Genomic DNA, 24238 nt, shown 5'->3' with positions numbered 1-24238 from the left:
CCCTGTACTGAGAAGTAAAAAGATAGCCTTATACCAGAGATAGGGACTTGAAAGCTATAAGAACAAACCTTGTCTTTTTTTCTAATCTACTACTTCAGCCTAAATTCTGCTTAGAATTCCTTACTAATTAGAGCTCCCAAACACCTGTTTTCTTTATCCTGTCAATTCCCCACAAATTTATTATCTCTCTGTCTAAAATGTTTAAGAATGGTCTGCCTTGGTCATTTCTTTAGGTCTCTATTTCATGATTGGGCCTCCATGCACATGTATTAAAATTTTGGGTTTTTTCCTCCTGGTAATCTGTCTCACATAAATTTCCTAGTCCAGCTGGAAGAGATCTTGAAGGGCAGAGAAAAATTTTTTTCCTTCCCACCACCTTCCGTATCTCTTGTATGTTTGTATAAGTAACAATTTTTCTGAACCACTGCAGAAAGTTGCAATACATTGTGTCTCTTTGTCTTTTATTACTTCAACATCTGTTTCCTAAAAACAAGGATATTTTCTTATGTAAGCATTGCAAAGTAATTAAATTCAGGAAATTAAACACCGGTACAACACTTTTATCTAACAGAGACTAAGTATTCCAATTTTTTTATTGTTCCAATAATATCCTTTATAGCATTTTTCCCCTCCAGTCCAGGATCATGTATTTTGCATTTAGTGGTCACATCTCTATAATCTCTTTTAACTTGGAATAATTCTTCAGTCTTTGTCTTCCAAGACATTGACATTTTTGAAACATACAGGCCAATTATTTGGTAGAATGTGCCTAAATTTATATTTGTCTAATGTCTTTTCATGAGATTTGCTTATGCATCCCTGGCGAGAAGAGAACCTAAGAGATATTATGTCCTTCTTAAGTATTACATCTGCCAACACACAAAGTTTATTTGACTCTCACTGGTGATATTAATTTTGCTTTCCCAAAAAAGGTACTGTCAGATTTCTCCACTGTATAGCTATTGTCTTCCCAAGTAATAATCTATGGGCAGACATGCTGAGAACCAGCAGCATATATACTGCTCCTCATTCAATATGGTCCTTGAGATTTAGCATCTGCTAATATTTCTTGTCCTAACCAGTCTTCACTGTGATGGCTGCAAACAGTGACTTTCCAAATCCAACAGTCCCACCATATTTATCAACAGGCAATCTAACAGTAAGAAAGAACCTCTCCCCATTCATTCATTCACTCATTTATTATCACTGTATGAATGTATCTATTCCTACTTTATCTAATGGGTTATAATCCATTACTATCACTATCTATTTTCACGGTCAAATTGTCCCAGATTGTCTGGTTGGTGGGAGTCCCCTTCGAGAGGTCTCCTGTGTCCTTTTGATATGCCATTATTTTTTTGAGAACTTCCTCACTTTGTAGCACAATTAAGATGCTCCAGGTTCATCTTACACCTTCCTGTACTAGCCTTGAAATCCGTTATTTATTTCAAAGAGCTCTTTTAATAGCATGTAAGGGAATAGCATGTAGAAACCAAGACATGGGAAGTAGGGGCGCTCCACTGCTTCAGGCAACATACCGCCTGTAGGCCTTTTCTGCAGCAGACCTAGGAGATTCCCCTCCCCCAGCCACCAACCATGATTCTGAAACCTACACCTTCAATCCAACTCCACAAGGTTCTCCTTAGTCTTTCCATATTCCACATTTGTCTAAGTTTCTTATGCTATCGCAAAAGCCTTGGCTCCCAACACATTTATTCAATATTAAAATATACATAAAATAGTTTCTGAATAACTACCCCACATCACTGCAAAACAACCTAATAGACAAAACTCATGGTTTGTTTGAAATTGCCCTTTTCCTCCCTTCTAGACTAAAGGTATGAAGTCAAAGTGCTATGTTCAAAAGTTACTTGGATTAGTACTTACTTCTCTCAATGTGGTTATTTCTTTGAAATGTAGATGGTTCATTTGTTTCTGTTTGAATACAAATTTTAGGGTCCCCTCCCATTCTTGATTTAATTTTATTTTTTGAATAAAACATCGACATGCTTCCAGAAATTAAAATTGTAGCAAAAGGTATACTATAGAAAATCTCTTACCTTCTTCTTTGCCAGTGAAGTCCCCACACCCTTGTAGGTAACCAATTTCAATGTTTTCTGGTTTAGCCTTCCTATATCTCATTTTGTAATAATAATAATAATATAATAAGCAGTTAAATAAATCTTTTTAAAATTTTTCCCTTGTGTACCGGTCATCTATTTCTGCCTAACAAATTACCTCAAGACTTGGCAGCTTGAAAAAACAGATATCTCACATAATTCTGAGGGTCGGGAATCGGAGTGGTTAGCTAGGTGATTCTGATTTAACATCTCTTAATAAAGTTGCAGCTAAGCTGTAGGCTGGAGAATCTGCTACCAAGTACTCTCTTATGGCTGTTGGGAGGCCTCATACCTGACCAGGTAATTCCCCCAGCCACCAGAGAATTTAGTACCTCTCCATAGAGAAGCTTCTTTACAGGGTACCCCACAGCATGGCTGCTTGCTTCCTCCAGACCAAGTGATCCAAGAGGACAAGAAAAAAGCCCAGGACAAAAGCCACAATCTTCTATGACCCATCTCAAAAGTGACATACCATCAGCTCTGCCATTATGCTATTGGTCACATAGAGTAAGTCTGACACAATGTGGGTGGGAAGGACAACATAAAGGTGTGAAGCACAGGCAAGGTGATTGGGGATTAGATACCACTTCTCATTTTCTTACAAAAAGGACAGCATACTATAAGTACTCTTTCATATTTTGTTCCAGTAAACAGTATTTCTCAGGGAATTACATCCTCAGTTTATAGAGAACTTCATTATTTTATAGGTGTGAAATTTTTATTATGTTTATATACCACATCATTCAACCATCTTCCTGTAAGTGGGAATTTAGGAAGGTTCCAATATTTTGCAACTATAAATAACGAATAACCTTTTGTCTATATATTTTTATTGCTAAAAATAATAAATTCTTAGAAAAATCCAGTCCGGATTACCAATGCATTGAACTCCCTTGAGAAGATCAGTAATATATTTTTTGAAGGGAGATTAAAACGTCTTAATTTAATTTTTATTTTTTTAAAGATTTATTTATTTGAGAGAGAGAGAGAGCACAAGCACGTGAGCAGGGGAAAGGGGAGAGGGAGAGGGAGAGAATCTCAAGCAAACTCCCTGCTGAGCACGGAGCCCTATGCAGGCCTCGATCTCACAACTTCAAGATCATGACCTGAGCTGAAATCAAGAGTCCAACGCTTAACCGACTGAGCCACCCAGGTGCCCCTTAATTTGATTTTTAAAACAGTTTTATCATGCATTGCTTAAGAGCTTAATGTAAGTGGTAATGCGTCATGTTCCACAATCACTACGTACATCCAAATATCCCTGTAAAAGAATAACACAAACACAGACAGCATAGAATACTAACAGCTTCAATACAAAAGGGTGACAATGAGGTAGAAGTGTAATGATAAACCAATCTCTAAGTGTCCATGAAAGAGTTCAAAGGGCTCAAAAGCTACTTAAAGAAATGGAGTTACCTGGTACTGATGAGAAAGGTCAGAGGCCAAGAAATACTTTCATAAAACAGTAGGAAGATGAATTGTATAATAGAAGACAGAATTCTACTAATGCTTAATTTCTCAAGTATAATTGTATTTATTCTGGTTCTTAGGAGATACATGCTGAAGTGTTCAGGTGTGAAACACCACAATGTCTGCAAGTAACTCTAAAATAGTTCAGAGAAAAAAAAATACGTATATATATATAGAGAGAGAGAGAGAGAGAGAGAGAGGAGATACAATAAACCTGGAAAATGTTAACAATTGGTGAATCTACTGGAAGAGTATATAAAATACTCATTTTACTATTTTAACTTCTCTATAAGCTGGAAATACTTGAAAAAAAAACGTTGGGGAAATAGTAGTAGGGAAGCATGACATTTGCAATGCCGTATGAATCATGCAATACAATAGCTCGACTGCTTATCCAATCGATAATGCAATTTTGAGGCAGAATGGCAGTTGCATTTGTATTAAACAGTATTAAGTTGCAGAAGTGTCATTGTATTTTGGTATATGAAATCTATCATCTTTCTACTTATCAAAGGTCTAATTAACAAGTTTCAACTATGGATATTATTAAGTTCTCCACGGATATAAATAATAATAACACCTAAAACTGTCACTAATGATCAACCCAAAGCTTTTTTCAATGATTTTAATGTAAAATTTAATTACTTTTGAACATATAACCCAAAGTTCATCTCTCCACCTTTTATAAGAAGAGTTATAAATGAGTCAACCACTGAAGCATGCACCACTGCCATTTCAGCTGCCATTTTACGATAACTACCTCTGCATTCCAGAGGTGGATTCATGCTAAAATTTCCTAAAAACTTGTCACCTGTTTCTTGGGGGGGGGGGGGGGAATCAACTAACCATGTCAGATTCTGTTTTAGCTCTATTTTGGAAAAGTCTTTTATAAATTGAAGAAGATGAGAAACCAAAAAGAGAAGAAGTGAAAATTAAGAGCTTACAAATATAAAAACTAAAATTTCATAGACTGGAATAAATGAGAAATTTTGAAGCAGATTTATCTTTTGATTGTGGCATCTAAGTCTACCAAAAAAAAAAAAAAAAGGCAAGGTTGTTTATTCATATGATGAGAATTCCAAATTAGGTTAGTTTTTAGTAAATTTCCTTCCATGACACCAGATAACAACCTAACTTTATAATTACCAATGGCTTCTTTTTCATCAGTATATTTTATGACCTCTAAGCAAACACATGAAAATACACCCACAAAAATCATATCACACTGGAGTAGGATTGTTCTCAGTCATGAAAGGTTCTCAATTTTTTGTCTACACTAAAATGCCCTATGGGGTCCCTGGGTGGCTCAGCCGGTTAAGCGTCTGACTTCGGCTCAGGTCATGATCTCAGGGTCCTGGGATCGAGTCCCACATCGAGCTCCCTGCTCAGTGGGGAGCCTGCTTCTCCCTCTCCCTCTGCTTGTGCTCTCTCTGTCAAATAAATATAATCTTTAAAAATAATAAAATAAAATGCCCTAAAAGGCTCTTGACTATGACAATGTCACAGCTGGTATCAGGAGTTCTGTCACGTAACATCCCTTTTAACGCTCTTCAAAAACACAAGAGGATTCTTGCTAAGTAAAAATTTGGGGTGTTAACATTGTTATGGAAAGTGCTTTATGAACAAGTTAATTACTAAAATGAAATGTTTGAGGGCGCCTGGGTGGCTCAGTCGGTTAAGCATCTGCCTTCGGCTCAGGTCATGAAGCCCAAGTCCCAGGACTGAGTCCCACATTGGGCTCCCTGCTTAGCGGGGAGTCTGATTCTTCCTCTGACTCACTCTCAAATAAATAAATAAAATATTTTATAAAAATTAAAAAAAATGTTTAAAATCAACACATTGATAGATATGAAGTTTCTAACCCTCGCAAGAGTATCTAACTTATAACAGCCTCATGAGAATCAATAGAATCAAAGTTGTTTTAAAAGTAAGATCAAATTAATAATGGTCTCATATAACTGCATGGAGATTTAAAAAAACCTCATGAGGATGCATACATTGCTTCATCAAGGAGAAAAATAAGACCGTAAAAGAAGGCTCTACATTGAATAAAGAATTTCTGGATGAAATTATGAAATACTAAAAAAAATCTGAGGGTGTATATAGAACATAAAAAAATCAATAAAAATCAACTGAAGAGCTTTACAATCTCCTTCCTGATAGTTTATTTTATATATCTGGGATTATGATTTTGTATACAAACTATACAAATTAATCAACTAATTATCTGTAATTGCCCTTCAATAACAAAAGCTATTATTATTGGGGTCCTAGTATGGGACAGATATTGCATTGGTTATAATGGAAAATTTTATATAGCATGATTTTTACACAAAAGGTACTTTTTATTTTTGTATTTTTCATTAATGTGATGAGGATTCTTTTTTAAACCATCTAACTAAAGAGCAAACTTGTTAGTTTATTTAACAGGAGCTGGAAATGGCACTTGCAGATTCTGGGATCAACAGATCAACACAGATTTAACAAACAAACACTAGATCGGAAAACTTAATCAAAGATCCATTTCTGCATTTTCTTATTGTCAATGGCAGCTTGCCTGACCGATGCAGCATTTCTTGTACATTTTATAGTTCTGGAATGCTATTTTGAGATTACCATGTTATAGTGTTATAATAAAACAGTTCTAGTTTATGAAGCACCAATTAACTGAATGATCATTCATTTAACACAGATTTAGAGAATGCTGACACTATAAACAAGGAACAAAAAAGAAAATCCCACTTCTCAAAAAGCCATTACTGGAATTCAGGGATTGGGAGTTAAGCAATAAATAACCAAAAAGTAAATAAGTGAAATCACTTCAGTGATTGATCAGTGATGTATGTAAAGGGTGACCATCAGCTGGACTGGACACTAGTATATTAGAGGGGTTAGGAAGAACTTATTTTAGGTAAGTGATTTTTGAGTTGGACCTAAATATGAAGAGAAAGTAGTTAAGAGAAGATGTGAGGAAAAGAGCATTCCACTAAAGGAACCAGCACACCGAGGAGAGGACAGAAGGTAGAGAAAAAAAATAAAGACAGACACCAGCTTGGAGTTCATGTGCAGTTAGTGTGGCTGGACTATAAGGAGCAACAGGGAAACTGCTGAACAATGCAGTCAAATACGTAGGTAGGAAATAGATAAAAAGTTTGAATTTTATTCTACATAGAATTACTTTTAAAGAAATGAATGAAATAAACCAATTAAAATTTTAAAAAATTTGTTGGCTACTATATAGACAGTGGACTAAAGGAAGGTTGACAGGAGGCTGTCAACAGTGGTCTACACCACCACTAATCAAGAAGTCTACAAGAAGATCAGGAGCTTGCATCAGAATGTAAATCAATACAATTAATGTGTCCTCATCAAAGAAGTCTTGCTATTAAAAAAAAAAGTTGGTTAAACTAAAGGTGTACTTACTGATGTAGTTGGTTTATATTCAGGTGCCACTCTCTTATCTCAATGCAAGCCAGAAACAAACAGCACACCAGAACCTGCCTAAAGAACACACTTTGCTTGGCCCTGGTCTAAATTAGAAGTTTTGATGGCAGTAGGAAAGACTGAGAGAAATAAATCTGGAATAGATTTTGGAGGTAAAAGCAACAGAATTGGGTGATGAATTGAATATAACATATGATGACAAAAGAAGAATCAAGTCTGGCCTGAGCAACTTGGTAGATTTTGATACCATTTCTTAAGAGTTTGAAAGGATGGGCTTGATGAGCTTGACAATGGCATTAGTTAGGGAGATAAAGAATTCTGTGTTGGCCATGATAAGTTTGAGATGCCTATTAGCATAAAACGATGTTGGAAGTGTCAAATAGGTAGTAGGATACACATTTCTAGAGCTCAAAGGAGAGGTCGGCACTAGAATCATAAATTGGTGGGATACAGGGCTTGAGGAGCCAGATAGATACTATTTAAAGTAACAGACTAGATGAGATCACCCACGAAGTCAGAAAGGAAATGAAAATCCTAAAACTAAATCTGGGCCCTTCCAATATTTAGATGTAGAGCAAAGGAGAAAGAATCAGCACAAGAAGGACCCATCAGTGAAACTTGGGAGTGGGGGGGTGGGGAGTAGGAGGGTATGGTATCCTGGAAGCCATTAGAAGACTATTTCAAGGGCGCCTGGGTGGCTCAGTCGTTAAGCATCTGCCTTCGGCTCAGGTCATGATCCCAGGGTCCTGGGATCGAGTCCCACATCGGGCTCCCTGCTCTGCAGGAAGCCTGCTTCTCCCTCTCCCACTCCCCCTGCTTGTGTTCCTGCTCTCGCTATGTCTCTCTCTGTCAAAAAAATAAATAAAATCTTTAAAAAAAAAAAAAAGAAAAAAAAGAAGACTATTTCAAATAGGTAGTTATACTAAATGATGCTGAATGCTGCTAAAAGGTCACATAAGGAAGTGACCACTGGATATACAAGATAGAATTTACTGATAAACTTGGGAGAAAAAAAGAAAATATTTTTGGTTAGGGGCAAAAATTAGACCAGGTAAGTTTAGTTCAGACTAAGAAGAAAGAGTAACCATGGATAATTTCTTATGCTTCATGTGGAAGCAGAAAAATGGGTTCCTAGAGAGTGATGTAGGCATCAAGAGAAAAAATTTTGTTTTTATTGTATTTTTTAAAGATGGGAGCTACTACAATCCATTTATACACAAATGGTCATAAGCCAACAGGAAGAGCATAACTTCAGAAAGTCCTTGAGCAGGTGAGATGGGATGATATCCAAAGCAAAAGTAGAAGAGGGTTGACCTTAGACAGAAGCAGGATGCTTCCCCCACTGTATTTTTTTTTTTTTTTAACTTAGGCTTCATACGCAGCATGGAGCCCAACATGGGGCTTGAACTCACAATCCTGAGATCAAGACCTGAGCTGAGATTAAGAGTCAGACACTCAACCGACTGAGCCACCTAGGCGCCCCAGGATACTTCTTCCATTGTAACAGAAGGAAGGCAGAGTCTGTGAATACAGGTGTAGCTAGGTTGATGGAACTGGCCACAGCAATAAGTTCCTGTTTGATGGTATTTATTTTTTTTAATGAAATATGAGAAAATTACTGAGAAAAAGAAGTAGAAAGGGTGCTAAAGATTCAAGGAGAGAAATGGCTGAAACAAGAATAGAAGCCGATTTGAAGTTTATGGTTATGACTAAGGTGACATCAAACAACTCTTACGTATATATATATATATCTTTCTTTTTTCCAGCCACATTCATTTCTTGAGTAGAGGTATAAAACACACAGAAAGTTGGGCTTAATAAATACTAGTGTTGCCAGTGAGTACACTGGCTCTTTAGCCGGTAACTAGTTAACAGTGTTTGCGAGGGAGGGAAGACAATGGTGGGCAATAAAATCTAAGCTGGATAATGCAGATGTTCTTGATTCCGAAACTCTTATAACTGTGCTGTACAGCCAATGCCGCAGTCCTACAGTGTAGCCATAAACCTGCTGCTCGTGATGTCTTTTCTTCTGTCTGGCATAAAAAGGACTGAGAAGAGCACTGTGCCTTCCATGGTCATCAACAACCCTCCTGAGGTTCCAAAGCTTCCCTAAACTGCTCCCTAAGCAAACGAGTCGACACATCTAGTTAGCTTCTGCCTACGAGCTAGTCCATGTTCTCACTGACATCTGCTTAAACAGCATGTTGGAAAGTGTGAAGTGCAGGTAGGTGTAAGGACAGTTCTGCTTGGAAAATGCCAGGCATACAAGCAGGTATCTGTTCAAAGAAGGTTTTTGTTTTAAGTCAACTTCCATCTTTTGCATCATATCGTGCTCGTTTCCCCAGCCTTATGAGCGAGTAATGTACAAGAGGGACACTGACACTGTGTACAGCAGGAAAGGGTGGTATTCTGTAAAAATTCTACCAGTAAATTCTCCAACACTAAGCTGGTTACTTTAATTATGGAGCCTCGGTGATGCTAAAAAATTACCAATTATTCCATTTGTTCCACTACTCAATGACACCTTGTTTTTTTAATAATAAAAACCTCATGCCATATGTTTGTGACTTTTTAGTTTCAAAATAAAGTGCCTCTGAATGAGGCAAACTAGGAAAATACTGGCTACCCACCCCCAACAATCCTAGGGCAGAGCCAAAGAGTAAATGAAATTAGTGAACACCATGGAAAGAAGATCACAAAAGAGGGGACTATATGCTTTTCTACCAGTTACCAACTGAAAAGTAGCAGGCTCTTGATAACTTTTGCTTTTAGCCACAATTATTTCAGTTGTAAAACTAAAATCATAATATTGGTTTTTATTCAGTTAAAAAAGCAAAAGTGTTTATCAAGCAATGGTATTCTAAGCAATACTGTGTGAATAGTACTGAGGGTCCAATACTACCTATCATAACTAACAGTTATTTAAATCTACGCTTCTAATCAGCAGGCAGATTTAGAAAAATAGATATGCCACAAAAATTCCTACTATTTACGTAGTTTCATTATACGCATAAATCCGCAGAGTAATGACTCATTCCATATTGTAATGACTAATTAAAAATAATTTCAAGACTTCTACTTCTAGGAAAATGGAGATGTACTTTCCCTTATTCTTCCCACTAAGTACACCTAAAAAACGTGGACCTTATAAATAAAATAAACATGCAAAGACTCTCACAGGTAGATAGAATAAGGCAGATTGGTCAGGGATCTTGATACCCAAGGAACAACAGGGTGGTGAGTTTTCAAGTTCTTTTTGCTCCATACACACAGACTAAAGAATTGAAGAAGCTGGCAATCTAGAAATGACAATGGTTGGAGACAAAAGAAAGCCCGCTATCTCGGACGAGGGAGCAGTAAAAGGACAGCCTAACAAGACAGAAAACCTTTAGATAATAAACAGCCTATTCCAGCCAAATACTGCAAAAAACAGAAACAAAAGCAAAACTCAAAACAAAACAAACAAAAAGAAAATAACTGTGGTTCCACCCACACCCATGAAGCAAAGGCCTAGGGATGAGCCTAGATTTACAAGCTCATTGGGAGCCAGGACTTTCACATCCGCTAGGTAATAATTAGCCTCTCCTCACCACAGTGTTAGTGGAGGTCACTGAATGCCACAGACTTTCACTACAATCCAATGGAATGAGGCCACCCTGTCCCACCTCCTACCCTGTGATATCAGTGGAGGTTACGTGAAGAAAATCAGCAAGAATACAGTAAAACTCAACAACACAATCAACTAACAGGATCTAACATTCGTTTATAGAATACTCCATCCAATAACAGCCCAAACACATTCTTATCATGTGCCCATGAACATACCAAAAAAGACCACATCCTGGGACATAAAACAAAAACTTTTTTTAAAATGAAAAGAAATGAAAACATAAGGAGTGCTGCCCAAATGCAATGTAATCAAACTAGAAAGTAATATCAGAAAGGTAACAGAAAAATCTCCAAACATTTAGCAACTAAACAACATACTTCTTCTAAATAATCCATGGGTTAAAGAGGAAGTCTCAAGAGAATTAAAAAAAGAATACACTGAACTGAATGAAAATGAAAACAGAACATAACAAAATTTGTGGTATACAGTTAAAGTAGTACTTAAAGGAAAGTTTATAGCACTAAATACACACATTAGAAAAGAGAAAAAAAATCTCCAATCAATTTTCTAAGCTACCACCTTGAGAACCTAGAAAGAGAGCAAACTAAGTCCAAACGAAGGAGGAAAAATAATAAAGAACAGAAATCAATAAAATTGAAAACAGAAAAGAACAAAATCAATGAAATAAAGAACTGGCTCTCTGAAAATATCAATAAAATTGACAAATTCCTAGGCAACACTGATAACACAGAAAAGACAAATGACCGATTACCAAAAATGAAACAGGAGATAGCATTATAGATGCTGCAAACACCAAAAGCCCGATAAGAGAAAACTACAAACAACCCTACACATAGGAATATGACAACTTAGATGAAATTGAGCAATTCCCTGAAAGACGGAGATTACCAAAATTCACGCAAGGAGAAATATATAACCTAGTTAGCTCTGTATCTATAAAAGCAACTGAATCAATATTCTTCCAAAAAAGAAAGCACCAGGCCCAAATGGTTTCCCTGGTGAATTCTACCAAAGAAATAATCTCTCCCAGAAAATAAAAGCACTCAGCAATTTCCCAAAGAACACTTCCTAACTCATTCTATGAAGCCAGCATTACCCCAATACCAGAATAGATAAAAATATTACAAATAGGGAAACTACAGAACAACATCTTCTGAGATGGAAATGTTCTGTATCTTGACTACATCAATATCAATATCCTGATTATGATACCATACTACAGTTTTTTTTGTGTGTGGTTTTTTTTTTTTTTTTTGAGAGCGAGAGAGAGAGCGCGAGAGCAGGGTGAGGAGCAGAGGGAGAAGCAGAATTCCTGCTGCGCAGGGAGCCTGATGTGGGGCTCGATCTCAGGACCCTGAGAGCATGACCTGAGCCGAAGGCAGATGCTTAACCAACTGAGCCACCTAGGCGCCCCATCATACTACAGTTTTGTAAGATGTTACCACTAGGGGAAAATAATACAGAAGATACAGGGGACCTCTATATTACTTCTTACAACTGCATGGAAATCTACAATCATGTCAAAATAAAAGTTTCGTAAAAATTTCCAATAATAGGGCTATTAACCTTTACAATACCAAAGCATTAATGAATTCTAATGTCACGTGCTATTTTAAGAAAGTAAATGTTAACAGTAATTACTTTATTATAAGAAATTTTAAAAGAACCATTTAAAATAGCCATAATTTGGTTGTAGTTGAAGCTGTAATCCAACATGCAATGAAGATGCTATATGACTGCTACAGTTCACTGGGGAAATGACAGATGCTCTCAGGGTATACACTAACTTACTACACTTCACAAATATGTCATTTTGGATGAGTTGAAAGATCACGCTGGTTTTAATGACATAAGCCTGCTGGCTTTAATTACACAAAAAGGTAGATGGGAAGAGTTTGAAATACCAGAGTGCTGGGTTATCTCAACAGAAAGATAGTTTCCATTCCCCCTTACTCCCTACATATACACAACTGCCTGTACTCACATAAGGCTTCTTACATTATTTGAGGTGCCCCAGATCTATGAAGAGCTCAAACATTCTGAAATTACATCTTTCCTTATAGATTCAGAATACTGGTTTTTTTAAAATGTGTCGAATGAATGTTATTCAAGCCTACTGACTAAAGAGCAAAGACTTAAAAATAGCTTTTATAAATTAGATAAACCATTTTTATTACCCAACTAATTCATTTTATAATAATATGATGAATCTTGCAGATGATATTAATCAGGTAAATTTTCTTTTTTGAAAGGAATAATCTTTAAGCTAAGAAAGTAGAGAAACATGTTAACAGACTGGATTTAAGTCCTGAATTTATGGGTTAGCCCAGTTTTTCAAATATGTTTATACTACATCCTTCTCAATGAACGAGTATGTAAAAAATCCGATTCTACATAAGAGCCCTGATTCTGGAGCCAAACGGCTTGAGTTCAAATCCCAGTAATTTCCCTTAATGACTATGTGAACTCATAAAAGTAACCTGACCCCTCTGTTCTCTGTAAAAATGGGTACAGTCATATCTATCTCCTAGTGTTGTGAGGTTTCAATGCCTTTAGAACAGTGCTTGGCTTCAGGAGTTGTCCATCATTATTATTATTATTATTATCATCATTATCACCATTATTATTATCGTAACTAGATTCAGTAAGGCTTTGACTTGTTTATTGAAGGTGTAACACTTTAAAATTTAAATCAATATGACCTATGTCAGCTAAGGTCTTTTTAAAAAGGTACTATTTTATATTCCTCTTCTAAATTATTTTCATATTTTTAAGGTTTCAAAAAAGGTGTTTCAATCACTTTTAGTAACAAAATCTTACACTTTCCTACTCATGTCCAAGATTATAGACAGATCAGAGCATTAATAAAATTTTCTTAAGAATTACGTGGTTAAGGAATTAATGTTTTCAACATATCTTTAAAAAGAGTGCTCACATTGATTTATTTCAGCAATAACACGTTTTAACTTTCTTACTCTTACACTAAAGGGAATTTAAAAAAAAAAACAAAACAGGTATTCATCTTAACAATTTTCCCTAATAAAAATGAGGTGGATAAACTTACAGCTTTTCTTTAAAAGTAAGGTATTTCCTCTTATGGTTTCTTCTCTAGGACGCATATTGTACTATTAGACTTCTTAATAACTGATAAAAATAATTCCTAAAGTTCAAATTAAGGGTATGAGAAATCAGTCTTCAACCACGTAGGCTGATAGTAAAAATGTACTACACCTGATATGCATATGTCCCATTGTAGTATCAGCTAGTACGCAAAGCAGCATAGCAACCGAGCAATGCCAAAAGAAAACAGTAAAAATTAGGCCCTACTATGACATCGAGAAGTCTGACTTGACAGCTGCAGGCAGTTTGATCTTTCCAGAACTGGAATGTTCTCAATCAAGGGAGCTATCCAAGAAATCTATTGATAAAAGGCTCAATACACACCTCACCCGTCATACCAATTTATTCTTTTAAATGCACTGTTTTAAGAGATGTACATCACTATAAGCAATCCAAAACAATTTTTAGGAAGTAGAATATTTAATAAGACTATTACAATATGGCATGAAATATCAAATCATTAAATGGTTAACGAGAATCTGAAGAACGTGGAAAATATGCTGCCCTCAGTCACCAATCATCAGATCCTTGAAGTGTTTGTTTATTTAATCATTCTGTGTATTTGTACAAGTCCTGGGCACAATGAAGTGAACAAGACACCCAACAGTCCAAATCCTTGTAAAGCTGTCATTCTATTGGGGCAAACAAACAAGAACAAAAAAATAATGCAATTTCAGATATCAATAAATCCATGAAGGAAATAAAGAAAGCTAATGGGATTGAGGACAAAAAGACTTCTCTGAGGAGTAAACATTTGAGCAGAGATTTGACTAAACCACGTGAAGTTCTGGGGCAGTGTTCCAGGTTCAGTAAACAGCATGTGTTAGTTCAGACACGGACAAGGGCTTCATCTGGTCTAGGAATGGCAAGAAGCCAGCTGTAGCCGAAGCAAAGAGATCACGGGAGAACACAGTGGAAGACGAGATCAGAGATAAGCAAGGCAGGGGCCAGATCACAGTATGCTATGCTATGGCTAAAGAGTTTGGACTTTATTCAGGGGTAAATGAGAATATAGTAAGGAATTCTCTAATCATAGGGCTGATCTAGGCTTTAGAAAGACCACTCCAGCTACATACAGTGAAAAGTGAGTAAAGAATAAATGGAGGCAGAGAGATTCGTTATGAGGTTACTGCTGTCACGAAAGAAAGATGATGAAGGTATATACTAAGGCCAAAGCAGTGAAGTTGGTAAGACATGGTTGGACTGGATATTCGAAAGGACAGTAGATATGAATTACTGAGAGCCTGAATGCAAAGTGTGAAAAAAAGAAAGGAATCCTAAATTTTGGCTTGAGCAAAACCTTGTGGTCAAACCTATCACTGAAGTCCTCACTGATCATGCTGAAGATTCAGGTTTCATCTGAAAAGCAGTAGGAAGCAGTGGAGTAGGAAAAAAAAAAAAAGAAGTAGGATTCCAGATATATTTTTTTGATTTAACAGGCCATGCTCAGCCAGCACATGCCAGACTCCTCCACATTGCCTCTAGCCTAAGCCACAGCTGAGTCCTTCTGGAGAGACTGGAAGCCAGTCCATCAATCACAGATTAGGATTTCCTCAGAAGTGCAATGAATCCAGGTTAAAGCTTATTCTTGGGACACCTTGGTGCAAATACATCCTTCCCTACTTTCTTACCCCTAAACCTGCTAGGAAATTGCTGGGACCGATTATCTTGGCAGCCTTGTGACCATCTAAACTCACCCACTTCATATCCCTGTCATCTTTGGTTCTGCCAATGAATAAACACTCCTTTGGTCATATATCCTTTCCCAAACTCTCAGCTTCAATTTGCTGCTACCACTTCTGACTCAACTTCTCACTGTGCCCTGCAGAATCTCCTTTTAAGGATTAACAAACACCCCTACATCCTTAACCTCTTCAATGAACATTTCCTGTGTCAACCAACTTTAATTTAAATGTGGCTCTCCCCATATAATACCACATGCAATGCAGCCCTTCAAAAGGGAAGCTCCTCATTCTCCAAATCCTCACATACTTCAACTGGAATGGAGAGATATAGTGTATCTGTGGATGCTAAGACTGAATATTGATAAAGAAGCACAATTCCAACGGAACTGATAAAATGACTCCAAATTCACAACGAAGCATAAAGAATGAAAACAACCTACCTAAAGGTAAACCCTAGAGGATTAGCTCAAAAAATTAAATAGATTCATAGAAGGGTATTATAAAGTCATTATAAATTCATGTTGCAGAAGAATACTTAATGCTTTCTGGGAATATCCATGTAACTAAATTTTTAAAAAAATTATTATTAAGCAGTATGCAATATATAAGATGGATCTGAATAAAGAAAAAGAAAAGTGAGGGGTATGTGTGCTCAGAAAAAAATGTTATAAATAAAATATACTTAAATGTTCTCACTAGGTAGTAGAATTAAGAATGACTTTTTTCCTTTTTTGAACTTTTTCTATTTTCCTTAATTTTCACAATGAATGTATTTCTTATAACTAGGGGGGGAAAGGCCAAAATAAATTTTTAAAAATCCAGAATCATAACACACCCACACTGCTCTTAAATAAAATTTACATGGGCTATTTTAGACTTTTCATATGCTTATTTCCTAAAAACAAAAACAAACAAAGAAACAAAAAACCACCTCCAAGTCCTTTAGTTGACTGCCCAGAACTTCAGAGCGGCTAACAAAATACAAAAAGCCCTCAAGAGTTCTTCTAAGCCTATCATTCACTTAGTACAATAATTCAACGAAGAGTTTGATGAGTCTCTCCAATTAATTATTCTCTTTAAAAATACCTAAGTGCACTATCCAAAGCAAATGGCTCTTGCTGGGATCCCTTAACTATAAAACTAAAGGTATGTGGTGGTTTTATATAGCTTTATAAAAATCCATGCATTCTGTATGCAGAAGGGGTTATTAGTCATTTACATATTTCAAAATACTCTGTAAAAAGAGATTTCCCTTTGTTAATTTCCTTTAAGGAATACACATATACACTTGTACACAGTTTTGGCTAATGCACAAAAGTAGTAACATAAAAGATATTACAGAGTCATCTTCAGCAACTGAATTCCCAAAGCAGAAAAATATTAAGATCAGAAAGTTGACTCTCAAGGTAAGTACTAGTACTACAACAGCATCTGGCATAAAAATAAAGAACACTTCACCGAAAATAATCTCTAATAACTCTACATTAAGGCATTCCTTTCAAAAGACTTTTTTAAATCTATGCTTTATCATTTTAATTTAGCTTTGGAAATATTTCCTCTATAATTCCATTCGAAAAACTGCTTAGAAGAGAACCTGCATGGCAGAGACACCTTTTAGAATATATCTCCCTTAAGCGTTAATTCACTGTATTATATAACATGAATGTGTAAATATTACTAGCTTATATTTTCCACAAAATTAACTAATATCACTAGAATGTTTTTCTTTTAAATCATATCTGAAAAGTTGTATGTCATTTCCAAAAGAGTAAATATTCGTGAAAAAAGCAATTAATGAATTCAGTATTATGACTAAGAAGAGTTAAGGTCTTCCCTCTAAGCAAAGTACAATGTAAGATGCTTTTCAAATCAAGTTTAACAGATATGGTATCTGTCCTCCAGTAATCTAGTCTCCATGAGTTATTATGCCAAAGCTCTTTTGCAAACTAACAGCAGCTGATATAATCCCCCCAGAAATCGTTTCAAATTAGGAGATAGCTTCTTGCTGTTAATAATTTATATTTAAACTTTGTCTTTCGAAAAACTGAAAGTGGATCTAAAAACAGTGTCGCATGAAATGAATCTAACAAATGGACAAGGAAGGCTCTGAGGGTTGAAGAGGAGGAAAGGTCAGAGGGAGGACACTCAGATATAGAGACAGTCTTGGTCAGCATTTCTAATGTACCTCTGTTACTAGGAACAAACTCTCTCTCTCCTTTGGTAGAGACCACTCCAAGGCTGCTCCTATTGCCCACTGCTTTGTTAAAAGAGGAGACGGAAGGGCTGCAGAACATAAGGAGGCCTGAGGCTACGTATTTTAATTTCATTATTTAAAAGTGTATAATTATATTTAAATTTCTTCTTATCTGCACTGGCTTAAAATAGCTTTGTTCTTCTAGTGGATGTTATCGTGATTCAGCAACCAAAACACTTAATCAATGAATTGAGAAAAGTCTTATTACTTTACTTGAGCAGAGATTATCTTAATTTTAACATGGTGGGACGTTGTCTTTCTATGAGAGTAATTAAGCAAAATTCCACATATTATCAAAGCTTTCTATATATAAACATTTTCCATTCACCTCAGAATCTTTGATAGAAATGCACAGCATGTACTCTAAACTTAAAAGTGAACGTAAGATTTATTTTCTTCAAACACAGGCAAATTTAAAAGGAAGGTAAAAGTCATTTACTTTCACACAACCTAAAACAATACTGTTAGCACTGCAGTGACAAAGAGACTCTAAATTGCAAAGGTCAGTTAAGTAAAAGAAGGCAAAGGCAGCAGAACTCAGATGCTAAGAATAAAAACAAAAATAGATCCAATGCAGCATTTTGAGAATGAAGATCAATGAAAACAGTTGCTCAATATCATCTCACTTATAGCAGCATTTTCTATATCGTTATGAGACAGCCTTTCTATTCTAGCATTTCCTCTTTTGCTGTTCTTGACATTTGCCTTAATAAAAACCAATACTTAAGCCCCAAATTTTCGTGATCTGAAATGAAAAGATAACACATTGCCTCATCTACAAAGTACTTAGCTATCATGGACAAAGTGAGAAGACAGGGTAAAAATGCAAACAGAAGGGCAAGGGAGGGACAGCATCATATTTTATTTAACTATTGCCCTGAGTAATAAGGCAGCAGGTTGTCTTTCCAATCAAAACTACTTTCATAAAGTAATACAAATGCCCTTGCTTGCTTAATGGTGAAGGTCTTCAAAAGAAATCAACTGAGAAGATGAGGTACAGGAAAATCACAATCTAAACCATAAAAAAGGACTAAAATGTGAGTGAATAATGTATGTTACCATTTAATGTTGTAATTCTCAGAAATTCTACGAATAAACAGTCTTATTGCTTATGCTTATGATAGCATAGAAATTAATGAGACAGTTAATATAGCAAATCAATAATAAAGTAGAGATAATGGCATATATATTTGTTGAGCTTCACCAGCAGGAACATCAAAGGCAGCGCATAACAATTTCATATAATCAAGCTAGTAGTTCCATAGATAAAATAATTTGGTAGCTCTCTGTTTTCTTACCTGTAAGGACAGCTTTTGCTGAAGAATCTGCCAGGTCCAGGGCTGATTTCCCATCCGTGTTCCGAATGTTTGGATCAGCTCCGTGCTGCAGCAGCACTGTGCAGGGAAAGCAGAAACAATATCTTACCTCAGGGATACAAAGATTATTTACTGGTAAGTGTCGCCTCGGCATGGTGTAGGCAGAAACATACATTGCACAATTTGTTCTCTTTCAAGAAAAAAAAAGAAGCAAGCAAGCAACAGAAAGGTGGAAAAAAAGCACTGCAGCAAAGGATCCTCTCTAGAGTAAAGCAAAGTTGGCAACTTGTGGTACAGTATTATCACATGACTTAACATCATAAACATGAAACTAGAAAAATCTTGCACTAGACGGTTTGGGTTTGCCTCCTTCAGGCAGCAGAATGGGAAGCTGTGTGCTCACTGCCTCGCACGGCGAAATCCGCTACCCGTGAACCTCCCTATCTTTATTTACTACCACTGTGGCTGCTTGTTGCTGGGGCTTTACTGCCCAATTTCCTAAGGCTTCCTCTCCTCAGAATAGTTGTAATACCGTGCAAGCCTTTTAGTGGCTCACTGCTTACATAGGAAACTCACCATAACATACTGGCTTGCTTCCAAGAAGTTGAGCAGACATGGTAATGCATGCAACTCTGGTTCCCTGCAGTCAAGCTGCAAAAAAGAGCTGCCTTCCCCAACAATTCTTTCCATGAAAAATGTTTAGGAACAGAAACTCAATCACTATAATATATGCTAAGGAATGAATGTTGCCCATGCTATATTCGGTGGAAAGTGGCTACAGAGAATTCTTAGACATGGAGGCTCCCCAAGGACAGAAGCACTGTTTAAGTAAAATCCAGATGTAGTAATTTATTAACCCAAAACATTTCTCAACCACATCTGGTATGTGGGTGTCTGGGGGTGGGGGGGTGTTGCTGTCATGTTACCCAACCAATGGTTAAGCTAATAAATACATTAAAAACTTGCCCAAACAAGCAATTCCAAGTTATTCTAACAGTTCAAATAGTTACAATTTTGTGTACTCCCTAGGAGAACAGTAGCTGTTACCACTTACCATTACCCTACAACATAAATTTAAAACAAAGCAGAAATATTAAATTCAAATAAGTGGTTCAAGACATGTTATATAATGTCTAAAAACACCTGAGCCACTACTGTTGATGAGTCTCAAATTTTTATTCATTGACAGTTCCAAGCTAAAGCACCTACATTCCTTTGGAATATTTGGAAGACAATCCTCATATATTACCAAGTCATAAGTCCTGCTGTTTATAAAGCTCCTCCCCGTTCCTTTAATCCATAAGCCATCTAGTCAATAGCTTTATTATAATGTACAAAGGAACACCCTTATCTAGAATTAAGACGCAGCTGCTGGAATAGTGTACATCAGCACCTCTTGCATTAAATCCTGGCTACTTTCAGATTTGGGACAGTAAAAACTAGCCGTGGCTGAGAGATTTTGCCAAGCCTTTCTATATTATTTCACCCTTGGATGCAAGTAATCATAATTATTTTCCAGATGTTTGCAAACTGACTCAAGAGTAAGTAGAATAAAATAACAAGTATCGCAATATCAAACTTTCATCATCATGAATAAGCTTTCATGGCAACAGTTTTGTGGTTTGTTTTTTTTTTTTAATTCCAAGAAGGAATCCCAACATGAAGGTTTGGCTTGTAAAGGGTCTTTATCATGAAGCCAACTCACGTATCAAATGTAAAGCTGACAGCTATCGCTTTATCTTTACTTAGTTGCTGACTGATGTCATGCAAAGGGCAGGAAGACAAAGATGTAACAGCTACCATGAAATGCAGAGATTTTTACTGCATACTTGGAGAACTTCAGAACCGGCTTTAAACAAGTAAAGCAATATGTTAATTTAACAAGACCTGACAATAATATGATGGGAGCTTTTATTTTACAGCTTAAGAGGTAGAGGCAAAAAACTGAAAGCCTTATTGTTCCTCCAAAAGTCAACTAAAACCTCAATCTTTTTCGTTGTAGCTAGTATTTTACCTATTATCTCTCTGCAACTTTACAATAGAAATCTGCCATCACGGTTCAGCTGCAGGTTTGCTTTATTTTGAGTGACTTTTAAAGGGTAATCTTTTTACTAGAAATATCTGTTTGCTAAAGATTTTGAGTCCCATGTATTTCTTCCATCAGACCTGAACGCACAGAAACATCAGTGCTGAGTAATGCAGCAACATAGAAAAAGAAGTTGAATTTTCTGAGCCAGATGCTGATAACAAAATCCACATTAGAAAATATTCAACCATTTTTAATTAACTGGATAGCAGTTAACTAAAAAAGCAAAGCTCAGTAGAGTTAACAGTTGGGGGGGTGGCAATAAAGGCATCTATAACTAGAATAAAGCTAACCTTCCCTGACTTGTATAAAAGGGCAGTGCTGGGAAGATTACATGAGAACAGAGCGGCATGCAAAAGCGCTAAGCACCGAGCCTGGTATTACACAGCAGCTAATGATAATATTTAAAGCACATTTGTAAATGTAGACCTTGTTTATACTCTCAACGCTACCACTAACTACTAATTCAATGCTCTGTCCTAGAGCCAACTCTTTAGATCTTTACAGATAGTAAATATATAAGACTGTGTAGACCATATGGTCTCTGTCTGAACTACTCATCCTGGCCCCAACCTCATCCTTACAGAGGAAAAGTAGCCACAGACAATATTTAAAAGAATGTGTGTGGCTGTGTTCCAATAAAATTTTCTTTATGGACAGTGAAGTATGAATTTTGTAGAATTTTCATGTGTCACAAAATACTAGTACTGTGATTTTTAAAAAGCCATTTACAAATGTAAAAACAATTCTTAGCTTACAGGACATACAAAAAGCAAGTGGTGAGCTGTATTTGGCCTAGAGGTCATAGTTTGCCAAATCCAACCTTGGGCAGTGATATACAAAGTATGGTCTATGGACGATTCTAGTCCCAGAACTCTTTGCAATCCACCTACATTGAAATAAGCACAGAAATTAAGAGGAAGCATTTAGAATTGTGTATGTTATTTTAAAATCACTTTTTCTAGCATTTCATTTTTTTAATATTTTACAAAATTATTGGCCTGCCATGTACTGGAGAGGAAGAAAACTGGTCCTCTACCACATACAGTTTGAGAAGCAATGAGCCAGGGCACATGTAAAATTCTCTGGGCCAGAGTTCCAGGTCTATAAAGTGAAGGAGCTGGACTAGGCAGATGATTTCTAGATATCTAAGGTAGTTTAGAGCCAAAGACCTAAAGCATTATAATCTGAAATCTAATTAAAAAAAAAAAGTTACTTCAAGTATAACACTTTCCTGCCCCACCCTCTAAATCAAAATTTAAAAAATTATTTTTCATTTACCCTAACATTTTAACAAAACTCAAAGTTGAGCCCATAATCAATGGAAGTTGTGGGGTACATACTAAAACATCCCAAGCGTCTCCCAAGCAATTCCTCCAATCGAATTGCTGTTTCACACTGTTCTCCACAGGGATCTGTTTCCCTATTTCTAACACCAGAAGAATAGCACATACATCAGGCAAAGGTAACAACAATGGCTTTCAAGAACGTCAGTCTACACTTGAACTGGTGACATGTAGAACTCTCAATTCTGGCTGCTTCAAATTTTGCTTTCAAAGTTCTGAGCTACCAAATAGTAATAAAATGTGACTTCTAATACATAATGCAATTAGAAATCCATCTTGTAACATCAATATACACTGACAAGACACTAGTATGAAACAGATTCTCCCTCAAAAGTAGCACAAATGTCTGAAGCAAAGTTAGCAAAATATACAAACAATACACAAAGTAAGGCTTGAAAAAAGAACAAGGAAACTAAAATCTGAGTAACATTCAGTACATAAATTCAAGACTACTGTGGCCACTCAAAATCTCCTAGTACTATCTTTAACCAATTAGGTCATCATCAAATCTGGAATCCCAAATGACTTAACTGTATCCAATTGTTTGCCTGATATATCTCAAATCAATTTATCTCCTTTTGAGTTTAGGAGGATGGAGAAAATGTAGCAGCTGGCATAACAACAGATAGTTAAAACTAAGGGAGGATTACAATATTCAAAATGTCATTCTCAGAAGAGCTTATGGCAAGAAGGACATGTGATTTTCCTATTTCTGGTGTGAGCATTCAGCTACAATGAGCCAGATTCATGCCCTTACCCTGTGGCCAGCAAACACAGTAGAGACTAAAATTGTTTCATTCCTCAAAACTATTAAATTAAGCACTCATATCACTTTAATTCTTCCAAATAAAAAGAAAATATTTCTACATGTACGCAAAGCCTATCAAATTCCTAGAAAAATAAAAAGTGCTACTATGATCAATTATATTTATTTTGTGATAAATTATATTTAATTACAGGTATTATTAATTTATTTAAGAAGATAAAAGAAATAGAAACAATATGAATTTTCCAAGCTAAAAACATAGCAAGACTTTTAGGTAAATTATCAAAAAGTGTTTAGTATGGTTTTCACTCTAAAAGGTAGAAACCTTCTGCTAAAATATTGTAAATGCTTTGTTATATGAACTTTAGAGTTACATTAAGGTCTAAAACTGTTCCTCACAATGAACACTCAATTTTTAAAGAAGTTGTTTATGTTAAAATGTGTTTCGTAGTCATCTTACTCTTTAAGAGTACAGAGATATTCATTTGACTGAGCTTCCATAATTGAATCACACAAAGGACTAAATGCATTAGATTTTTTAGCAAATAAAACCTAATTTTAGAGCAAAATATCAAGGGACCAAATTTTAACTAGCTACAATCTTCAATGTATAGGGCTCTCACCAACACACGTGGCTTTTAAAAGACATTTTTTTCTAAGTGATATAACATGACATATTCTGTGGCTGAGACATATTCAGATTGCCTCTCCCATAGAAACATGTACAATATTATAATTGTATAATACTAGTATTATACCACTATAATGCTATACATATTTATATACTATACATATTATTTGAAAAGCCATTTATTTTTTTTTGCTTCTTACTCACTTTTATTTTATTTTTTTTAAATAGATTTTTATTTTTATTTATTTTTTTATTCTTATGTTAATCCCCATACATTACATCATTAGTTTTAGATGTAGTGTTCCATGATTCGTTGTTTGTGCATAACACCCAGTGCTCCATGCAGAATGTGCCCTCCTCAATACCCAC

General features: G+C 35.9%; 1 protein-coding gene across 2 annotated transcripts in view; it reads right to left on the bottom strand.

The window, feature by feature from the left end:
• Positions 1-24238, bottom strand: part of TNKS (tankyrase) — a 191133-nt gene that overhangs the window by 112339 nt on the left and 54556 nt on the right. The window contains exon 3 of one of the 2 annotated variants that reach the window (XM_006740557.3): positions 19023-19118. The exons of the other annotated variant lie outside the window; for it this stretch is intronic. Coding sequence (XP_006740620.1) covers positions 19023-19118 — 96 coding nt within the window. The remainder of the gene's footprint in view (positions 1-19022; positions 19119-24238) is intronic. 2 annotated transcript variants of the gene reach the window in all.

The sequence above is a fragment of the Leptonychotes weddellii genome, chromosome 2 (assembly GCF_054177405.1).
Source record: "Leptonychotes weddellii isolate Sample4059 chromosome 2, ASM5417740v2, whole genome shotgun sequence".
In the NCBI taxonomy this organism is placed as follows: domain Eukaryota; kingdom Metazoa; phylum Chordata; class Mammalia; order Carnivora; family Phocidae; genus Leptonychotes; species Leptonychotes weddellii.
This window is presented reverse-complemented; position numbering and strand designations above follow the sequence as displayed.